The 17,932-nt window shown below is 42.5% G+C and overlaps 1 protein-coding gene across 1 annotated transcript in view; it reads right to left on the bottom strand.

Moving 5' to 3' along the window:
- Positions 1 to 17,932, bottom strand: part of tfap2d (transcription factor AP-2 delta (activating enhancer binding protein 2 delta)) — a 92,177-nt gene that overhangs the window by 17,935 nt on the left and 56,310 nt on the right. Inside the window, exon 6 of the mRNA XM_080193352.1 lies at positions 8,038 to 8,179. Coding sequence (XP_080049478.1) covers positions 8,038 to 8,179 — 142 coding nt within the window. The remainder of the gene's footprint in view (positions 1 to 8,037; positions 8,180 to 17,932) is intronic.

Raw genomic sequence — 17,932 nt, 5'->3', positions numbered from 1 at the left:
ATTCTCTCTATCAACTGGAGCTAGCAGTATCATTATTTATATAATGCTGGAATCATTTTTTTGCATGATTATTAGTTTAAGTGACATTTACTTTTACAAATATCCATCAAAATGATCTTTCGTGGTAACATGTGGTGCTGATGCTGTTCCTGTGTTAACAAACTTTCTGCTGGTTCAGGAGCTTCTTAATAGATTGAAAGGTTTCTCTCTAATTTTCTAAAATTTTGCCTTTTAGTGGAAGAGAATGTTTAATGATGCTTGTTTAGTATTCATGTTAAAGCGTGAGCAAGAAAGAAAGAAGCATAAAGTGACCTAAAACTGACAAAATTGTCAAACAGTGGAGGAGCTAAGAAGTGGAAAGCAGCATGGAGGCAAACTAAAGAAAGCACTCTTAACATACCAATAACCCCCCCAGAAATGTATAAATGCAAAGAACGACAATGGCTCCAGCTGAAAAGAGACCTCCTCCAATGTTTGCAAGCCATATTGTTCTATATGAGTGACCAGTAACAATGCCTGCTATAACCTAGGGAGCTTGGTCTCTTCCTCCCTCAATCTAATGGGACTAAGAAGCTGCTCATCTACATTAGTGAGGACCCATGTTTGACAGTACGCCCTAACTTTCTCTGTTGATATAGGCTCAAGACAAGGAAGGATGTTGTAAGGGGAGATCAAATGTTCTTCCAAAGGCTTCTGAATATAGGATCATGGAAAATAGAAGCAACTGTAGGCCACTGGCCCATTGAGCCTACTCTGCCATTCAACTAGCTCTTGGCTCATGTTAATGCAATTTCTCACACTATCCCCATATCTTGTGAAATCTTTAATACCTAAAAATCTATCGGTCTCTGTCTTGAATGCACTCAATGATTGAGCTCCCACTTCCCTCTGGGGTAGTGAATTCCAAAGGTTCACCACCTTCTGAGTGAAGAAATTCTTCCTCATCTCAGTTCTAAATAGCCTCGCTCCCAATCTGACATTGTGTCCTGTGGTTCTAGATGCCATCCACTCAGGGGAAACATCCCTTCTGCCACAGACTCCAATCTCTGAAAAGTATAATACATGCTCAATGTGACAGTCATTGCTTTGTTACATTGGAAATAAAAATTCATAAATGCTGGAGATTGCCATCTGTTCTGTCAGCATCTGTGTAAAGATAGACTGGATTCTCAGAAAAACTCTCCACCTAAAATACTAAGCTATCATTTTAGATAGACTCACACATACTGCCTTTGTTCAAATTATATGCTTCTATTTCAGATTTCCAAGTTTAACATTTTCCTTCTGACTTTATGTTCTTTATATGCTGTATTTCTGAGAAATGTGAATTCAATCTCTATTTCAGTTGAGTTGAATACATTCAATTATTAGCTTGTTTGCTCGTGCATTAAAAGCTTGTGGGTTTGAGTGCCACAATTAGACCTGAACTCTTGTGTACTAGTACTTAAGTACAATACTCAGATGGTGAGGCATTCAGAAGTTATGGATCCATTGGATAAGGTGTTAAAAGGATCTCTCTGTTCAGCTGGAAGTAAAATAAATGAAGACAGTTGACTTGTGACCATTTCACAGCTTGCAATTATATACAAATTTACTTCTGGCTTTGAGGGATTGGTGGTTCGGATGTTTGATTTTGAAACATGTGTCAAATTTAGTAATATGGGTCACTGGTAATTATGCTAACTTCCTGTATATAGGTGTGGCAGTCAATTATTTTGCATTGTTCTATATGAGTGACCAGTGCCTTACAATTGTAGGAATACCAATCCAAGGAGGTTACAGGTGTCAGACACATTTGCCAAAATTACCCATAAGGTAATGAGGACATTTTTGAATTAGTACAGTAGGTTTGAAGAGTCAATCCTCTTTATCAGAAGCTGTAAAAGATTGTATTAACTCCTCTGATGTGGAGCTGTGACTGACTGCCCACGTACAGACACACAAGATGCTTACTTTCCTTTTAAGTTTTTGCATCATCAGGGTTTTTAACATTTGATTCTCCAAGATCAGGTAGCACATACACACTGGAATTCTACTGCCCCATCCACCACGGAAATGGAGCGGGCGAGGGGTGGACAATGGAAATGTCTGTTGACCTCGGGCGGGAATTTCTGGTCTCGCTTGAGCGAGGCCAGAAAATCCTGCATTTCAAGTGTCAATCAGTCTTTGCTTTCCTCTGCAAAATCACAGACATTGTGAAAGTGTTAAGCGTTGTTAAGACTTCAATAAGCGTCAGAGTGCTAAGATTGATAATTGGATACGATGAATAAAAACTCTATCAGAACATCATCTTGGGTGAAAAGTTGGCATGGTCATTACGGCACTGAAATTTGTAGATGTGACAATGATATTGTTTTCAAAAATGATAATCATATTCTTTTGAGGATGCAGAGTGTAGGAATAGGAGTAAGGCCCTTGAGGTTGTTCTGCCACAGATTATGATTGATCTATGACCAATTCCATAAGCCTGCCTTTGCCCCATATCTTTCAACAGCAGTGTTTAACAGAAATATATTAATTCCAGAGTTAAAATAGCAATTGACTCAGCATCAACTGCTATTTGTGGCAGAGAGGTCCAAACTTCCACCAACCATCCTTTGCATATAAAAGTATTTCCCCACTTTACTCTTGAAAGGCCTGTCTCTAACAACACTTATCCGGAAATTCCACCAACAGCAGAAATCATTTCTCTCATGTATGTTTGCTTTAGCAATGTTGTTTAGTTTTATCAGATTCTGTATTTTACTCACCATTAACCATAGAGAGGAGTTTTCAACGTGACCATCCTGGTGGTAAACCACTTTTAGTGGGATGAAAACCAGATGGGTTCTACAATGGACTGCTGACCTGACCCATTGGGTTACTACTCAGGTAACAAAGTTAAGAATAACCCTTGTTATTTCCATGGTCATAAGAGCAATACAATTCCAATACAATTCCAAAACAATTCTATGTGTTTATGCTGCACTATTTCATTTTAACAGAAAGGTTACAGATCCCACTGAGTCATTTGTCTTTCCAACCTCCAAGTAAATGAAAAGACTCGCTCTGTGGAGCCAAGGTGAACAGGGCCTTCCCAGAAACCTACTGGCATGACTCACCTGAGATTTGCTTCCTTGCCATTTACCTGCCAGCTCGTGGCCAAACAACGGTCACACGATAATTCCCTATCGGCAACAACAGCGCACTGCCTGGTGAAGCCAGCCAGCATTTTGCAATTTCTGGACTTCCTCACCCTTTCCTGCTCTCCCTCCTACTTTCCTATCAGCTGTAAATTGTACTGTGTTGCACTTAATTTCTGAATCCAAGTCACCTTGAGACACTCCAGCCAATACTTTTCATCCCAACATAATTCATCCAACAAGTGCCAATTATTTTCCCCCTATTAATCAGTTCTTTCCCAAAATTTATTAAAGATTTCAACAATTTTTGAAACAACACCATTTACTTCCATGTAGAATTTTGTCAAATGCATTTTGAAAATTGAGGTATATTAGGCTGTGAGATTTCCCAATCCTCCCATCATTCCTTCAAAGAAGTTGAAGAGGTTGTTCAGGTAATATTCTCTGTTTCCGAAATCAATTTTCCGTTTTATTATTTTACACAGAATAGAAGTAATCATATTAGAAGACCCCATTCCCACAATTACATTCTTTGCTATTTTTCCAATCAACGGGCATTTCTTCCATATTTTATTAGAAAATAGATATGGCACTGAAACCGCAGGGGAAAAGCAAAACCAATCAAAATGGATCAGTCTGATTTAAAACACATGATTAGTTATATTCTGAGGCATGAGGCAGCTGAGGGCTGTTGTATGGCATAATCTCTTCAGGGATTAAAATGGGTTTGCCTAATCCTTCAACAAAGTATGTGAGAAACATTGGCCAAAGGTTTACATGGAGACGGTGACCCCGCCAGTCCTCAAAGCCATCCATCAATTAACTGTCTGCAGTCACAGCATCTGCTTCTCTGGAGCAGAATGTTCCGACTCCAAATGCTGTTGGACAAACAGAGGGCCAGCAGTTTTTCTGCCCCAGTCGCACCGTCAGGTTGGGTGGCCATTGCTAGGACTGCAGCAGGCCCTAGAGCAGCAGTGATGGGAGGCAAGCAACTGGGGGAGATGAAACCAGACAGAAAACCTGGCATCCATCAAGACACCAGAATCGACAACCGCAAAGCCAACTTTGTTGAGCCTGCAAAGTCCTCCTTACTAATATAGAACATAGAACTACAGCACAAACAGGCCCTACGGCCCACAAGTTGCACCGATCATATCCATACCTACCAGGCCATAGAACTATCTATAACTCCCAATCCCATTAAATCCCATGTACTCATCCAGAAGCCTTTTAAAAGACCCCAGCGAGTTTGCCTCTACCACCACCGATGGCAGCCGATTCCACTCACTCACCATCCTCTGAGTGAAAAACTTACCCCTAACATCTCCTCTGTACTTGCTTCCCAGCACCTTAAACCTGTGTCCTCTCGTAGCGACCATTTCAGCCCTGGGAAATAGCCTCTGAGAATCCACCCTATCTATTCCTCTCAACATTTTATAAACTTCTATCAGGTCATCTCTCAACCTTCGTCTCTCCAGGGAGAAGAGACCTAGCTCCCTCAACCTATCTTCATAAGGCATGCCTCCCAATCCAGGCAACATCCTTGTAAATCTCCTCTGCACCCTCTCAATAGCTTTCACATCCTTCCTGTAGTGAGGCGACCAGAACTGAGCACAGTACTCCAAGTGGGTCTGACAAGGGTCTTATAAAGTTGCAGCATTACCTCCTGACTCCTAAATTCAATCCCTCGATTAATGAAGGCCAGTACACCATATGCCTTCTTGACCACATCCTCCACCTGCGAGGCCGATTTAAGAGTCCTCCGGACCCAGACCCCAAGGTCCTTCTGCTGTTCAACACAGCTAAGACTCCTACCCTTGATATTGTATTCCTTCATTCCATTGGACCTGCCAAAATGGACCACTACACATTTATCCACGTTGAAGTCCATCTGCCACTTCTCTGTCCAGTCTTGCATCCTTTGTCAACCTGCAACTTCTGACATCGCTCCAGACTATCCACAACACCACCAACCTTCGTGTTGACGGCGAACTTATTAACCCATCCCTCCACTTCCTCATCCAGGTCATTTATGAAAATAACAAACAGCAAGGGTCCTAGAACAGATCCCTGGGGCACTCCACTGGTGACCGACCTCCATGCAGAAAAAGACACATCCACAACCACTCTCTGTCTTCTGCAGACAAGCCAGTTCTGGATCCACAAGGCCAAAGTCCCTTGGATCCCATGCCCTCTCACCTTGTCAAGAAGTCTTGCATGGGGGACCTTATCAAACACCTTGCTGAAGCCCATGTAATTCATGTCCACCACGCTTCCTTCGTCAATGTGTTCAGTCATTTTCAAAGAACTCAACTAGGCTCGTAAGGCACGACCTGCTCTTGACAAAACCGTGCTGACTATTTCTGATCATACTAAACTTCTCTAAATGCTCATAAGTCCTGTCCCTCAGAATCCTCTCCATCAACTTACCAACCACTGAGGTTAGACTCACCGGTCGGTAATTTCCCGGGCTATCCCTGTTCCCTTTCTTGAAAATAGGAACCACATCCACAATTCTCCAATCCTCCGGAACCTCTGCCGTCTCCATCGATGATGCAAAGATCATCACCAGGGGTCTGCAATCACTTCCCTCACCTCTCACAGTAACCTGGGGTACATCCCATCCGGTCCCGGCGACTTATCTATCTTGACAGAATTTAAAAGTTCCAACACATCGTCTTTCTTAACGTCCACATACTTAATCTTTTCAGTCTGCCGCAAACCTGTAGTACAACCTCCCAGATCGCTTTCCACCATGAAAACCGAGGCAAAGTACTCATTAAGCACCTCTGCCATTTCTTCCGGTTCCACACAGACGTTTCCCCCTTCACCTTTTATAGGTCCTATCCTTTCACTTCTCATCCTTTTACTCTTCACATATTTGTAGAGCGCCTTGGAATTCTCCTTAATCTTACCCGCCAAGGTCTTCTCATGACCCCTTCTGGCTCTCCTAATTTCCTTTGTAAGCTCCTTTTTACAAGCCTTATACTCCTCTAGATCCTTAACATCTCCTAGCTCTCTGAATCTGGGGGCTTGTGCCAAAATTGGGAGAGATGTCTCACAGATCTGTCAAGCAACAGCCTGATGTAGTCATACTGATGGAATCATACCTTACAATGTCTCAACGCAAGCATCACCATCCCTGGGTATGTCCTGTTTCACTGCAGGACAGACCCGGCAGAGGTGGTGGCAGCACAGTGGTATACAGTCAAGAGGGAGTTGCCATGGGAATCCTCAAAATCGATCAATTGATCATCAATAACCACAGCCATCTACCTTTGTGCCAGATATTTTCCAACCTGTGGAGAGTTTTTCTCCGATCCTCATTGACTCCAGTTTTGCTAGGGCTCTTTGATGCCATATTTCACTAACAGCTGCCTCTGGTGTTCAGCTCTTTTGTCCATGTCTGGCCCAAGGCTGTGATGAGGTTAGGAGCTGAATGACCTTGGTGGAACCCAACTGAGTATCAGTGAGCAGATTATTGGTGAGTAAATGCCGCTTGATAGCACAGTCACTGACCCCTTCCATCACTTTACTAATGATTAGGAGTAGACTGATGTTGCAGTGATTGGCCGGGTTGGACTTCTCTTGCTTTTTGTGGACAGGACATACCTGAGCAATTTTCCATGTTGCTGAGGAGACAGCAGTTGGTAGCTGTACTGGAATAGCTTGGAAAAAGATGCAGCAAGTTCTGGAACATAAGATGTCAGTGCTACTGTCGAGGTGCTGTCGGGCCCATAGCCTTTCCCATATCCGGTGCCTTCAGCTATTTCTTGATCTCACATGGAGTTAACCTGATTGGCTGAAGACTGGCATTGCAATTGGACCTCCGGAGGAGACCAGGCTGGATCATCCACTCAGCACTAACGGCTGTTAACTGTTGCAAATGCTTCAGTCTTTGGAATGTTAACTACACCTGATTGCTATTCATCGTCCTTCCTGGAAATGGCAGGTGGGTGACATTGCGCATGGTAGTGTCTATATTTCAGGCATTACATGATCTCCTATGCTCCTAAAATCATGGGTAGGAAGCATGTTAGATTTTTGGCCAGAAGTTCATGTCCATCATATTGGGTAAGGTATTCAAAAAACAATATTTCTCCATACCTAAAGTAGGCCAGTTGCATATACAAGCTTACTGCTTGCATCAGGTCAGTGTTACAGTTTGAATTGATAGCTGCCTTGGGGAAAGCCAACTCTTTAAAAATAGTATTACTTACACAATCACTGCTGCTTCCTTGATCTTCTATATGCCTTAATCCACTACCAAAGTCCCAAACCCCCAATCAGCAACCCTCCACCACTTTGGTCCTGACAACCAGACTTCTTAAATCTTCATCCTCAACTGCCTGACATCAATTCTGAGATCCTCAATCCATTCCTGTTGCAGTGTGCTGGTATCTGAAGCCCAATCTTATTGAGCCTCACCACTATGTGATGGAATAAGTGTGTGCTCCAGAATTAAACCTCCTCAGTGTCCAATTAAAACAGCATCACTTTTGATTGTGACATCTTCACTGCCAGATAGTCTGCAAAACACACCATTTTACATGGTTACTGAGGAAGTTATTGGAGAGAACCATAGTATCCCTACAGTGCAGAAGGAGACTATTCAGTCCATTGGGCGGGATTTTACAGCCTCGCTCGGGCAAGACCAGAAATTCCAGCCTGAGGTCAATGGAAATTTCCATTGTCGGACTCTCACCTGCACCGATTCCTTCGCGGGCGAGGTGATAAGAGTTCCGGCCACTGAGTCTGCACTGAGTTGCAGATTCTAATAGAGACGACAATCAATAAAAGAAGAGATGAATGTGGGTGAGTTCGGACATGGTGGTAGTGTGGGGGAAGGGGGGAGGCATGTTAGTGAGGGGCTTGCAATACATTTTAAAATAAAAGTGTAACGGAGATTACATACTTGGTTGCTAGAATCATCTTTTTCCTTGGCGTTTGTTCTTTGGGTTCAAGGTGTTGCCGGGCTAGTTGCTCCCCCACTGCTTTGGCAGGAAACTCTGTCTCACACGTATAGCCAAAATCCCGGGCCAAGTGGAGGGCCTCACCTTATGGGGAGAAGAGAAATCACTTTTAACTCTAAGAGGCAAAAGTACTTGGAGAAGTTTGGAACTGTATCCAATGTAACTTAATGAAACTCTTGAATTAAGCACCATGACATTTACCATGACAGGAAAATAGCTCACGCTCAACTTGATCATTGCGAGATCGTGTAAACAATCGCAGCATTATTGACTGCGGAGCTGAACCTATATACATCTTTAATTGATGTATTATGTTGCACAAGGGTACACATTCCACTGTATGAATATAAACTTCATTGTGCAGTGAAGCGGCTGCAGGATGTTCCTCTGATTAATAGGTAATCTCGGTAGTCAGCTGAAATATCTGGAAACTTCAAACAATTGACTTGGTTTAGTTGCCATATTCAAATCCTCTTATTGCACATTATCACTGGATACAGTTACTCCTATTTCAGTCAAACCACTAGATGGTGCACTTAGTGGTGTCAGAATGCTTTACGAGGGAGGAAAGGGAAAGTCCTCATACTCTCCGCAGACATGAATCTCCCTGTTGTCTTTCTGTGAAGTTAAACCTAGAACTGTCACGGAGAAACTGCAGGAGAGGCTAGCGTGTTCTGAAGGTCAAAGGAAAGGTGTGGCCGCATTGGTGGGACCTAAAATTAAAAAAAAAGCTAATAAAAACACATTATTACAGATTAACTTGCGCCAAGAACAAAGATGGTAATCAAAAATCAGGAGGCAGCAAAACATGTTGCAACGTTTCTAAAAACATTAGATAGATTTTATTGAATTTAAGAAAAATGAGTCAATAACTTGTGGGAAAGAAAGGCTTGTATTTATATAGCATCATTCATAATTTCAATATATCTTTACACTTTACAGCGAATTGTAGTTGTTGTTGTAATGTTGGAAACACTGCAGCCAAAGACCAGGTAATATGTTTTTGTGATATTGATTAAAAGGTATCTATTGACTAGAATATGAGGAATAACTCCTCCGCCCTTCTTGAAAATAGCTTCACAAGATCTTTTGTGTTTACCTGAGAGACAAGGAAGACCCTGACTTTAATATCTCATCAACTGACAGCACCTCAAATATGCAGCAGGCCCTCATCAGTCCTGTTCTGGAGTCTCAGTCTAGATTTTGGCTCTCAAGGCTCCAGAGTGGGACTTGAACCCGCAACATTCTTGTTCAGAGCTAAGTTGGTTTGATAGCAACCGAACCATGGCTTGGTACCTTTTGTATCCTTAAATTGAAGGTTTTTATGGATGTGCAGTGATCACTGAATCATAGAAAATATAAAAAGAGAGAAATTGCTAAACTATAAATATATCAGATTTGATAGGGGCTGGGAGGTGTATCTTGCATCACTATAGCTCCACACTGGTTCAAATACGTCGGCTGAAGTGTAAGTGCCATTGGTGTGGAGAAAACCTGACAAAGTCTTCAGTGAACATGTTGAACACTTTTCTTTCTCGCTTCTTCCTCCCTCCCGCACCACCACCACCACCACGCCTCCACATCTCTCTCTCTCTCCACCCACCCCACCCCCCATAGTGTTAAATCCTTGTTGGAGCTTAATTCTACAATGTTGATTAATGAATCAGCAACTAGTGAGCTTAAAAAAATCTCCAAAATGAAGAAAAAGAGGCAGTATTGATACATCCCTTATCCATTGTCAGAAAATCCTGAAGCCTTTTAAGCCTATAAATTACTTTTGAAATGTAGTTATTGCTGCTTTGTTGACAAACACAGCTGTAAATTTGCACAAAATAAGGTCCCATAAACAGTTGCCAAAATCGTGCTGCCATTTAACTTTTAGACTTATTCACAGTGAGGAGAGGCCAGCAGTGTGTCCAGAATCTGAAAGCTTCAACACTGTGTTTTCTCAGTTTTATTTTAACCCATCTACTGCATTTGCATCTGGATTCTGAATTTCCTGACCCAATTACAGTAAGCAATCATGATGACGACTCACCTTAGTCTACCTCAACTCCAACAGTTCAAGGCATCCTCTGATGGTCAGAATCGAAGCACTGTAGATGGATTCTGACAGCCATGAACTGCACAGATGGAAATTTAACACAGTACGGCAGCACAGTGGTTAGCTGTGGCCCAGGGCCGGGGTTCAATTCCTAGCTCGGATCACCGTCTATGTGGAGTTTGCACATTCTCCCCATGTTTGTGTGAGTTTCCTCTTGGTGCTCAGGTTTCCCCCCACATTCCAAAGATGTGCGGGTTATGTGAATTGGCCATGATAAATTGTCCCTCAGTGTACTCAAACAGGTGCCAGAGTGTGGCGACTGGAGGATTTTCACAGTAACTTCATTGCAGTGTGAAATTAAGCTTATTTGTGACTAATAAATGAACTTTACTTTTTACTTTTACTTTACGACAGTGCCACGCTTCAGCGATGCCTCCCTCGTGATAATGTTGTGGACCATACGGGCCCTCAGGGAGATTCTGTCAGCTTCAGAGAGGAAGCAGTGATTGCTGGAGGTGGATGAGGTGACCAGCAGCAGAAGTGTGCTGCCTCACTCCTGGATACAATGCCACAAGAAGTTTGATAACTTGACCAGGACAGAAAAGCTTCCTGCAAAGTTACAAATCTGGGTGCTCACGGGTCATCTGTTTTACCTCTCCTGGGTGTTAGTTTTTAGGATCCACACAGATGGCATCATCTTCAGAAAGTAACCCTCCAATGAGCCATTCAATGTCTCAGCTTTGAAGTGTGAATACCTCTGCAAGATGGATGGCACCAGCACCAGGGACCTGGGTTCAATGAGCCCACATTCTCCCTGTGTCTGCGTGGGTTTCCTCCAGGTGCTCTGGTTTCCTCCCACAGTCCAAAGATGTGCAGATTAGGTTGATTGGCCATAGAAAATTGCCCCTTAGTGCCAGGGGGACTAGCAGGGTGCATAAGTGGGGTTACGGGGATAGTGCTTGGATAGGATTGTGGTCTGTGCAGTCTCGATGGGCCAAGTGGTCTCTTTCTGCACTGTAGAACTTCTATGTAACTGGCACAGGATGAACGCATCGTGGCAGTTTCTGATAATCTTGGATATACATGCCTGAAGACCTATTGGTAGTTGGAGACCAGCTGAACATTAATGCAGCGGAATCTCTTTCAGTTGACAAAGACTTCTCGGATGGTGTGGGGGCTCTTTGATTGAGGCAAGTATGCACTTCATGACTCCTGAGATTGGTGAGAATCCAGCCAAAACAAAAAATCCAAGTGCATGTTCATTCTGACTGGTCTCATCAGTTGTAAAGTGTCAAAGCACTTTAGATGGATTCTGAGAGTCATGAACTGCACAGATTGAAATTTAACACAGTACGGTGGCACAGTGGTTAGCTGTGGCCTGGGGCCCGGGTTCAATTCCTAGCTTGGGTCACTGTCTGTGTAGAGTTTGCACGGTCTTCCCATGTCTGTGTGAGTTTCTTCTTGGTGCTCAGGTTTCCCCCCACAGTCCAAAGATGTGCAGGTTAAGTGAATTGGCCATGATAAGTTCTCCGTCAGTGTACCCAAACAGGTGCCGGAGTATGGTAGATGGGGGATTTTCGTAGTCACTTTGTTGCAGTGTGAATGTAAGAATGCCATGCTTTCCCTTGAGATGCACTTGTGGGCAGCATATTTTGAGATTCCATAAAAAGCACCAGCAGAATCCTGGAAGGAGGGAAAGAAATTCTGAGCTGTGATGACCTTGACCGCCAGTGACAACATCTCCCTATTTGGCCCACTTTGCAGAGGGTCTTTTTCCAGGAGACTGTAAATATCATCAACCTCCTTACAGGAAAGTCTGGCACTCAGTCTTGTTCAGAAAATGAATCCCCCGCCTGTGTGCTCTGCATTGGGAGGACTGCCTCCTGTGAGCTGGAGCTCTGTGTTCAGTTCCTCTGTACTGTGGGTGGTTTAGCAGGAGTTGGCTGGTGCTGCTGCAGGTGCTGCTCCCTTTGATACACTCCTGAGATCCATGGTCGAGTTGCATGAGATTCCTCCTGTGCGTCTGTTAAAGCTTACAGCTGGGAGCTGCAGAAGCAAATTTGACGGTAAAAATGACCTCCAAAGAAATGGAAATCATCTCCTAGGCAGTGAAAGCACATGTGCCGTACAAGTCCTGCTTGAAAACTCTCCCATTTAAACAAGGGAGCAGATGTTAGTAGTTAGGGCACATTGTTCCACTATCAATTTCCCATCCATATAGATCTGGAATTAAAAATCCATTGATGACCATGAAATCACTGTCAATTGTTGGAAAAATCCATCTGGTTCACTGATGTTGCTTAGGGAAGGAAATCTGCTGCCCTTATCTGGTCTGGTCTACATGTGACTCCAGAACCACAGCAATGTGGTTGACTCTCAACTGCCCTCAGGCAATTAGGGAAGGACAATAAATGCTGGCCAGCCAGTGATGCTCATGTCCCATGAATTAATAAAAAGTCCCTGTCAAATCCCTCTCACATCTCACTTTGTTTTCCCTAACGAGTTTTATGAAGCTTGGGAAACCCATGCGCACAGAATTAAAGTCACGATTATGAGTTAAAGCATCAGCTAATGGTTATTTTACATAGTTAAACAGCAGCCCCACTACCTATTCCCCTAGAGTCCTGCTAACCTCAGATTAAAACAACATCTCCCCTTGCCCTTCCAATTATTTCTATTGAAATGAACCAATTCTTAGATTGTACCCTGTAAATGTTAAAATTATTAAGCAGTAGTCAAAAGGACATACATGGAATATATATAGTCGCGGTTCACTTTCCCTGAGATACAGAAATCTGAGTTGCTGTACCAACAGACTCAAGAACAACTTCTCCCTGCTGGCACTAGACTTTTGAATGGACTTATCTCACATTAAGTCGATCTTTCTTTACACCCTAGCTATGACTGTAACACTGCATTCTGCTCTCTCTCCTTTCCTTCTCACTGAACAGTATGCTTTGTCTGTATACTGTGCAGGGGACAATACTTTTCACTGTATATATGTGACAATAATAAATCAAATCAAAATCAAAAGGAAAATGATATGAAGCCAGCAGTATAATCCAATTACCAGTTATCTTCCCACACCTAGTGGTGCAGTATGGTAGGCTTTCGTCTGTTTCCATAGCTAGTCATTGTAAATCTTCATCCCCTTTACAGCTGGGATTCTCTACCACTGCTGAAAGTGAATGGTGTTTTGGCAGGAATACCAAATTCTCTGTTCTTACTTGCAGAGAACGGATGAGATCGGAGAATCCCATCCAGTGATTCCCAGAACAGGTCGCTAGTCTGTCGCCAGGGGCTAATAGCTTGAGGGGCACCATTTCACGTCAAGCTTGGCTGACCAGGAGCCTCTCCCACTCTTACCATTGGCATGTTCGGAAGGATTTGCATGTTGACACATTCAACCTGTTTGAGCATCCTATGGGATAGGATCTGAACCTGGAGCTTCTGGCTCAGAGGCAGGGATGCACAATGAGATGTCCTCTGCATTATAATTCCATGCACTAAAACCAGCGTCAACAATTATACCTCCCTTCATAGTGGTTCTGAAATTAAAATGCTAAAAACAACTCTAAATTGCAACAAGATTAGCTTAGTAATACTCAGCTGCCTCTAGTATTGACATATTATCCTGCTAGCTGCACTGCCTGATGTAAATGTCTGAATGTCAGCCCAATTTTAGCAAAATGGTTTAATCCTGTTGCCCGAAGGTTGAGACCGAGTCAAACTACAGTATTTAGTCCCTTGACTGGCTTAGAATCATCCTTTGGAGCCAATTTTTAGTTAATCCAGGGGTGATGTAAATTAGTATTGATCAAGACTGGATCCAAAATAGAATACGGAAAGCTGAGAAACAGATAAGAGATTTATTTAAACTTGAAGGAGAGAATAGGGTACTTAACAACAAACAATTAAAAAAAGAAGTAGATTAAAAATATTATGGGAGAAAATCTGACTTGGGAAGAAGGGAAAAGTGAAGATAAGCAGAATTAAATTAAAAGAAGGGTCAAGACTGGTGGAAAGCAATTAGACCTTTGAGTGTCGAGATTTTAACTCTTGTTTCTCACCTGTATGCGCCAGATAGTTTCCCACTCTAAAATGTTTGTGAGTAGCAGCTGATGGAGCACAATGTCAAACAGCCTGGTCCTTTTATTTGGACTAGACATGAAAGCCACAATCCCTAACCTACTAAGTCCTATTGTGCAATGTGCATTGTCTGAACATTTAAATTGAGACCCTATTGGTTGCTGGAAGATATCCTTTAAATTGGAATCTGCAAGATCTTGTGAGGACTCAGCCAGTGATTATTGCTGGCAGTTTTAAATACCGTTCCACTTGGTTTCACAGGACAATAAGGTTAAAATCATCCTTTAAGATTTTCAAACTTATTTAAATTTAACATCGCTAAAAGTCATTTTTTTATACCAATATCACAGCAATAAACCAACCTCTGATATAATTTCTTACTTTCATATTGGACTTTGTGCACTTGCCATTCTGTCTACAGACAACTTGAAACAAAAGGTGAAGCCCAAAGATCCCCAAAGCTGATGGAAACTTAAGAATTGCAAGAAGCAAGATCTATGGGAAGCATTTTTATTTTCAACGATCCATGTTTTCCGAGAAAGTGCTACAACTCATTTTAAGGTGTATCTTTTTAGCAGGTAGAGAAAGAAAACTTTCATCCTGCCATTGTGAATTGGATTAAAAGCAATAGGTTAAATAACACTATCTTTATTCTTTCACTCATTCATCAAAAACCTACCTACAGTATCTACCATTCCCAGGAAACCTTTCTTTAAAGTATTAATCAAACATGCCCCAGTTTGCCTTCTGAGATCAGACAGGGCAGGGTTAGACAAGCCAGTGATGTCAATGAATAGCCTGATTTCTTCAGTAAATGGAGACAGGACTAAATGTACTTCTAGTGGTGAAATGCCTTTGTGTCTATGGAACAAAAGTGCATTTTTTCTTGACTTAACTCAATGATGCCATCATTGACTAATCACAAAGTCATCATTTCCATTGTAAAGCAGAGCATTGTTTATGATGATTGTGAGCATTCAGTGAAATCAATGTGACAGGGATGTGGAGATGCCAGCATTGAACTGGGATGGGCACAGGTTAAAGTCCAACAAGTTTATTTGGTAGCACGAGCTTTCGGAGCGCTGCTCCTTCATCAGGTAAGTCATTCCTTTTTGGCATCAGGTTATTTAAATATTTCAAGATAAATTTTCACAGCAAAAGTGGACCAAAGTGGTATCAAGAAACATTTGCAGTGCCAAAATGATGTTACTTCAATTTTAAATATTGCCAAAGCCCTTAAAAATGATGAATGCCAAAGACACACAGACATCCCTTCATCTCAGGTTGCCAGTGACATGCAATATTTTTTACAATGCATTTCCTTTATTTTATAATAAATTCTGTCCATATATGGTAAGGTGAGGTGAGGTAAGAGTGACTGTCTTGCCATAAAGGCAGTATTCGACTGAATGTGGGATCAAAGACCCTAGCAAAACTGGAGTTAACAGGAACCAGGGGAAATAAGCATGGAATGGTACCAAATAAATTATTCATTCCAAAAGCTGCTGCACATACAGTGGGCTGAATGGCCTCCTTCTGCATTGTAACAATTCTGTAATTCTGTTTGTCTTGTCTACATACTTAATCATGGAGAATGTTAGGAAATGAACCATTTCTAAAATTACCACATGTAAGAACTTATACACTAGGAATGGATGTTGAAGGGAGAGAATTTGCCTAGCAGAATTCAGATTTAGCATCATGAAAGCTGTACTAAAACATTTGGGATAGGAATGGCAGTGGCATTGAGAATATTATACAGGATTACAAAGGGTGTGTGGCACAGAGACAGGCCATTTGGCCCAACCAGACTATGTTGCTCCACTCGAGCCTCCTCCCATCTTTCCTCATCTAAATCGATCATCTCTCTTATGCTTGTCTGGATTCTCCTTAAATGCACCTATACTAATCCTTCACATTCTCACCAATCTTTGAGTAAAGAGGTTTCCTCTGGATTCTCTCAATTGGATTTTTTGCTGACTATATGATATTGATTCCAATTGTCTTCTCACGCCTAATGGTGCATTAAGGCAGATTTTGTCTGTTTCCAGAACTAGTATTTCTGGAACAGGCACTGGTCTGTTGCCTGAGGCTTCTATGGCTGACCAGGATTCATTCCCGCTCTTACTGTCAGCCATTAGCATGCTGAAAGGATTTGCAGGTTGACCCTCAACCTGTTTGGTCATGTTAAATCCATCAGGTCCTGAGGTGGGATTCAAACCCAGAGCTTCTGGTTCATTGACAGTGACACTAGACACTGCACCATATCTCTATTTATGCTCTTTTCTAAAAAATTAAACATTTTCTCCGGGTGCTCCAGTTTTCTCATACAGTTCAAAGATGTGCAGGGTCGGAGGATTGGACGTGCTAAATTGCCCAGCGTGTCCCAAGATGTGTAGGTTATGTGGATTAGCCATGGTCAACGTGTAGAGTTATGGGGATAGAGCAAGGAAAGGGCTTGGGTAAGACATTCTGTCAAAGAGTTGGTGCAGATTCAATGGGCCAAAAGGCCTCTTCTGCACTGTAGAGATTCTATGATTTTATGATGATTCTGTAAGTTTAGCAACCAGAACTTTACACAAAATGCTAAGCTACAGTCTAAGAATAGCTTTCCTATTTTCCAATGCTTTCCACATAAAACCTTGTGCTCAGTTTGTCTTTTTTCTTCTTTCATAGGATGTGGGCGTTGCAGGAATGGTCACATTTGCTGCTGAGACCCTAATTTCAGAGGACAGTTAAGAGTCAACCACGTTTATGTGGGTCTGAATCACGTGGAAGCCAGACTGGTTAAGGATGGCAGATTCCCTTCCCTAAAAGACCATTAGTGAACCAAGCTGATTTTTCCAATAATCAATGGTAATTGCCACAGTCACCATCACTGAGACTGGCTTCAGATTCATTCAACGGCCTCAGTGGGATTTGAACTCATGTCCTTGCAGCATTAGCTTGAGTTTCTAGATAACTAGATTGAGCCTTTATCACTAAGTCACCATCTCTCATAAGGGCCTATCTAACCTTTTCACATAAGCAGCCACATTTCACATTTCAGGAACCATTGAACAAATTTCAGAAGGATAAGGTTCTCCCTACAATCCCCTGTCCATCAGCCAGCCTCTTCACCCTGCACACCTACCCCCTCCCCTCCCAGTCTTTCTGTCTCTATGTCCTCTCCCAGCAGATTTACCACTGTTGCTGTTTTCAGGTTGAATAAAGCACGCAGTTCACTGCTCCTTCAATCACAGGCTGCTGAGGCAGGAGGTGAATGGCTGGATCTGGCCCATGGACTGAGTGCTGGACAAACCTATTGCAGCACATCTTTCAGTAATTGGAGTGTGTTTATTCTGAGATCCCTTTATCCTCCACCTCACCTATACTCGCACTTTCTAAGTGATCAGTGGCCTACTATTCTTCCAATCATAAGAACATAAGAAACAGGAGCAGGAGTAGGCCATCTAGCCCTTCGAGCCTGCCCCGCCATTCAATAAGATCATGGCTGATCTGAAGTGGATCAGTTCCACTTTCCCGCTTTCTCCCCGTTACCTTTAATTCCCCTGTCTATCAGAAATCTATCTACCCGTGACTTAAATATATTCAACGTGGCAGCCTCCACTACTTCAATGGGCAGAGAATTCCAGAGATTTACCACCCTTTGAGTGAAGAAGTTCCTCCTCAACTCTGTTCTAAACTGTAGCCCCCCCCCCCCC

This window comes from Carcharhinus amblyrhynchos, chromosome 7 (genome assembly GCF_965287045.1).
Source record: "Carcharhinus amblyrhynchos chromosome 7, sCarAmb.v2.hapA, whole genome shotgun sequence".
Classification (NCBI taxonomy): domain Eukaryota; kingdom Metazoa; phylum Chordata; class Chondrichthyes; order Carcharhiniformes; family Carcharhinidae; genus Carcharhinus; species Carcharhinus amblyrhynchos.
This window is presented reverse-complemented; position numbering and strand designations above follow the sequence as displayed.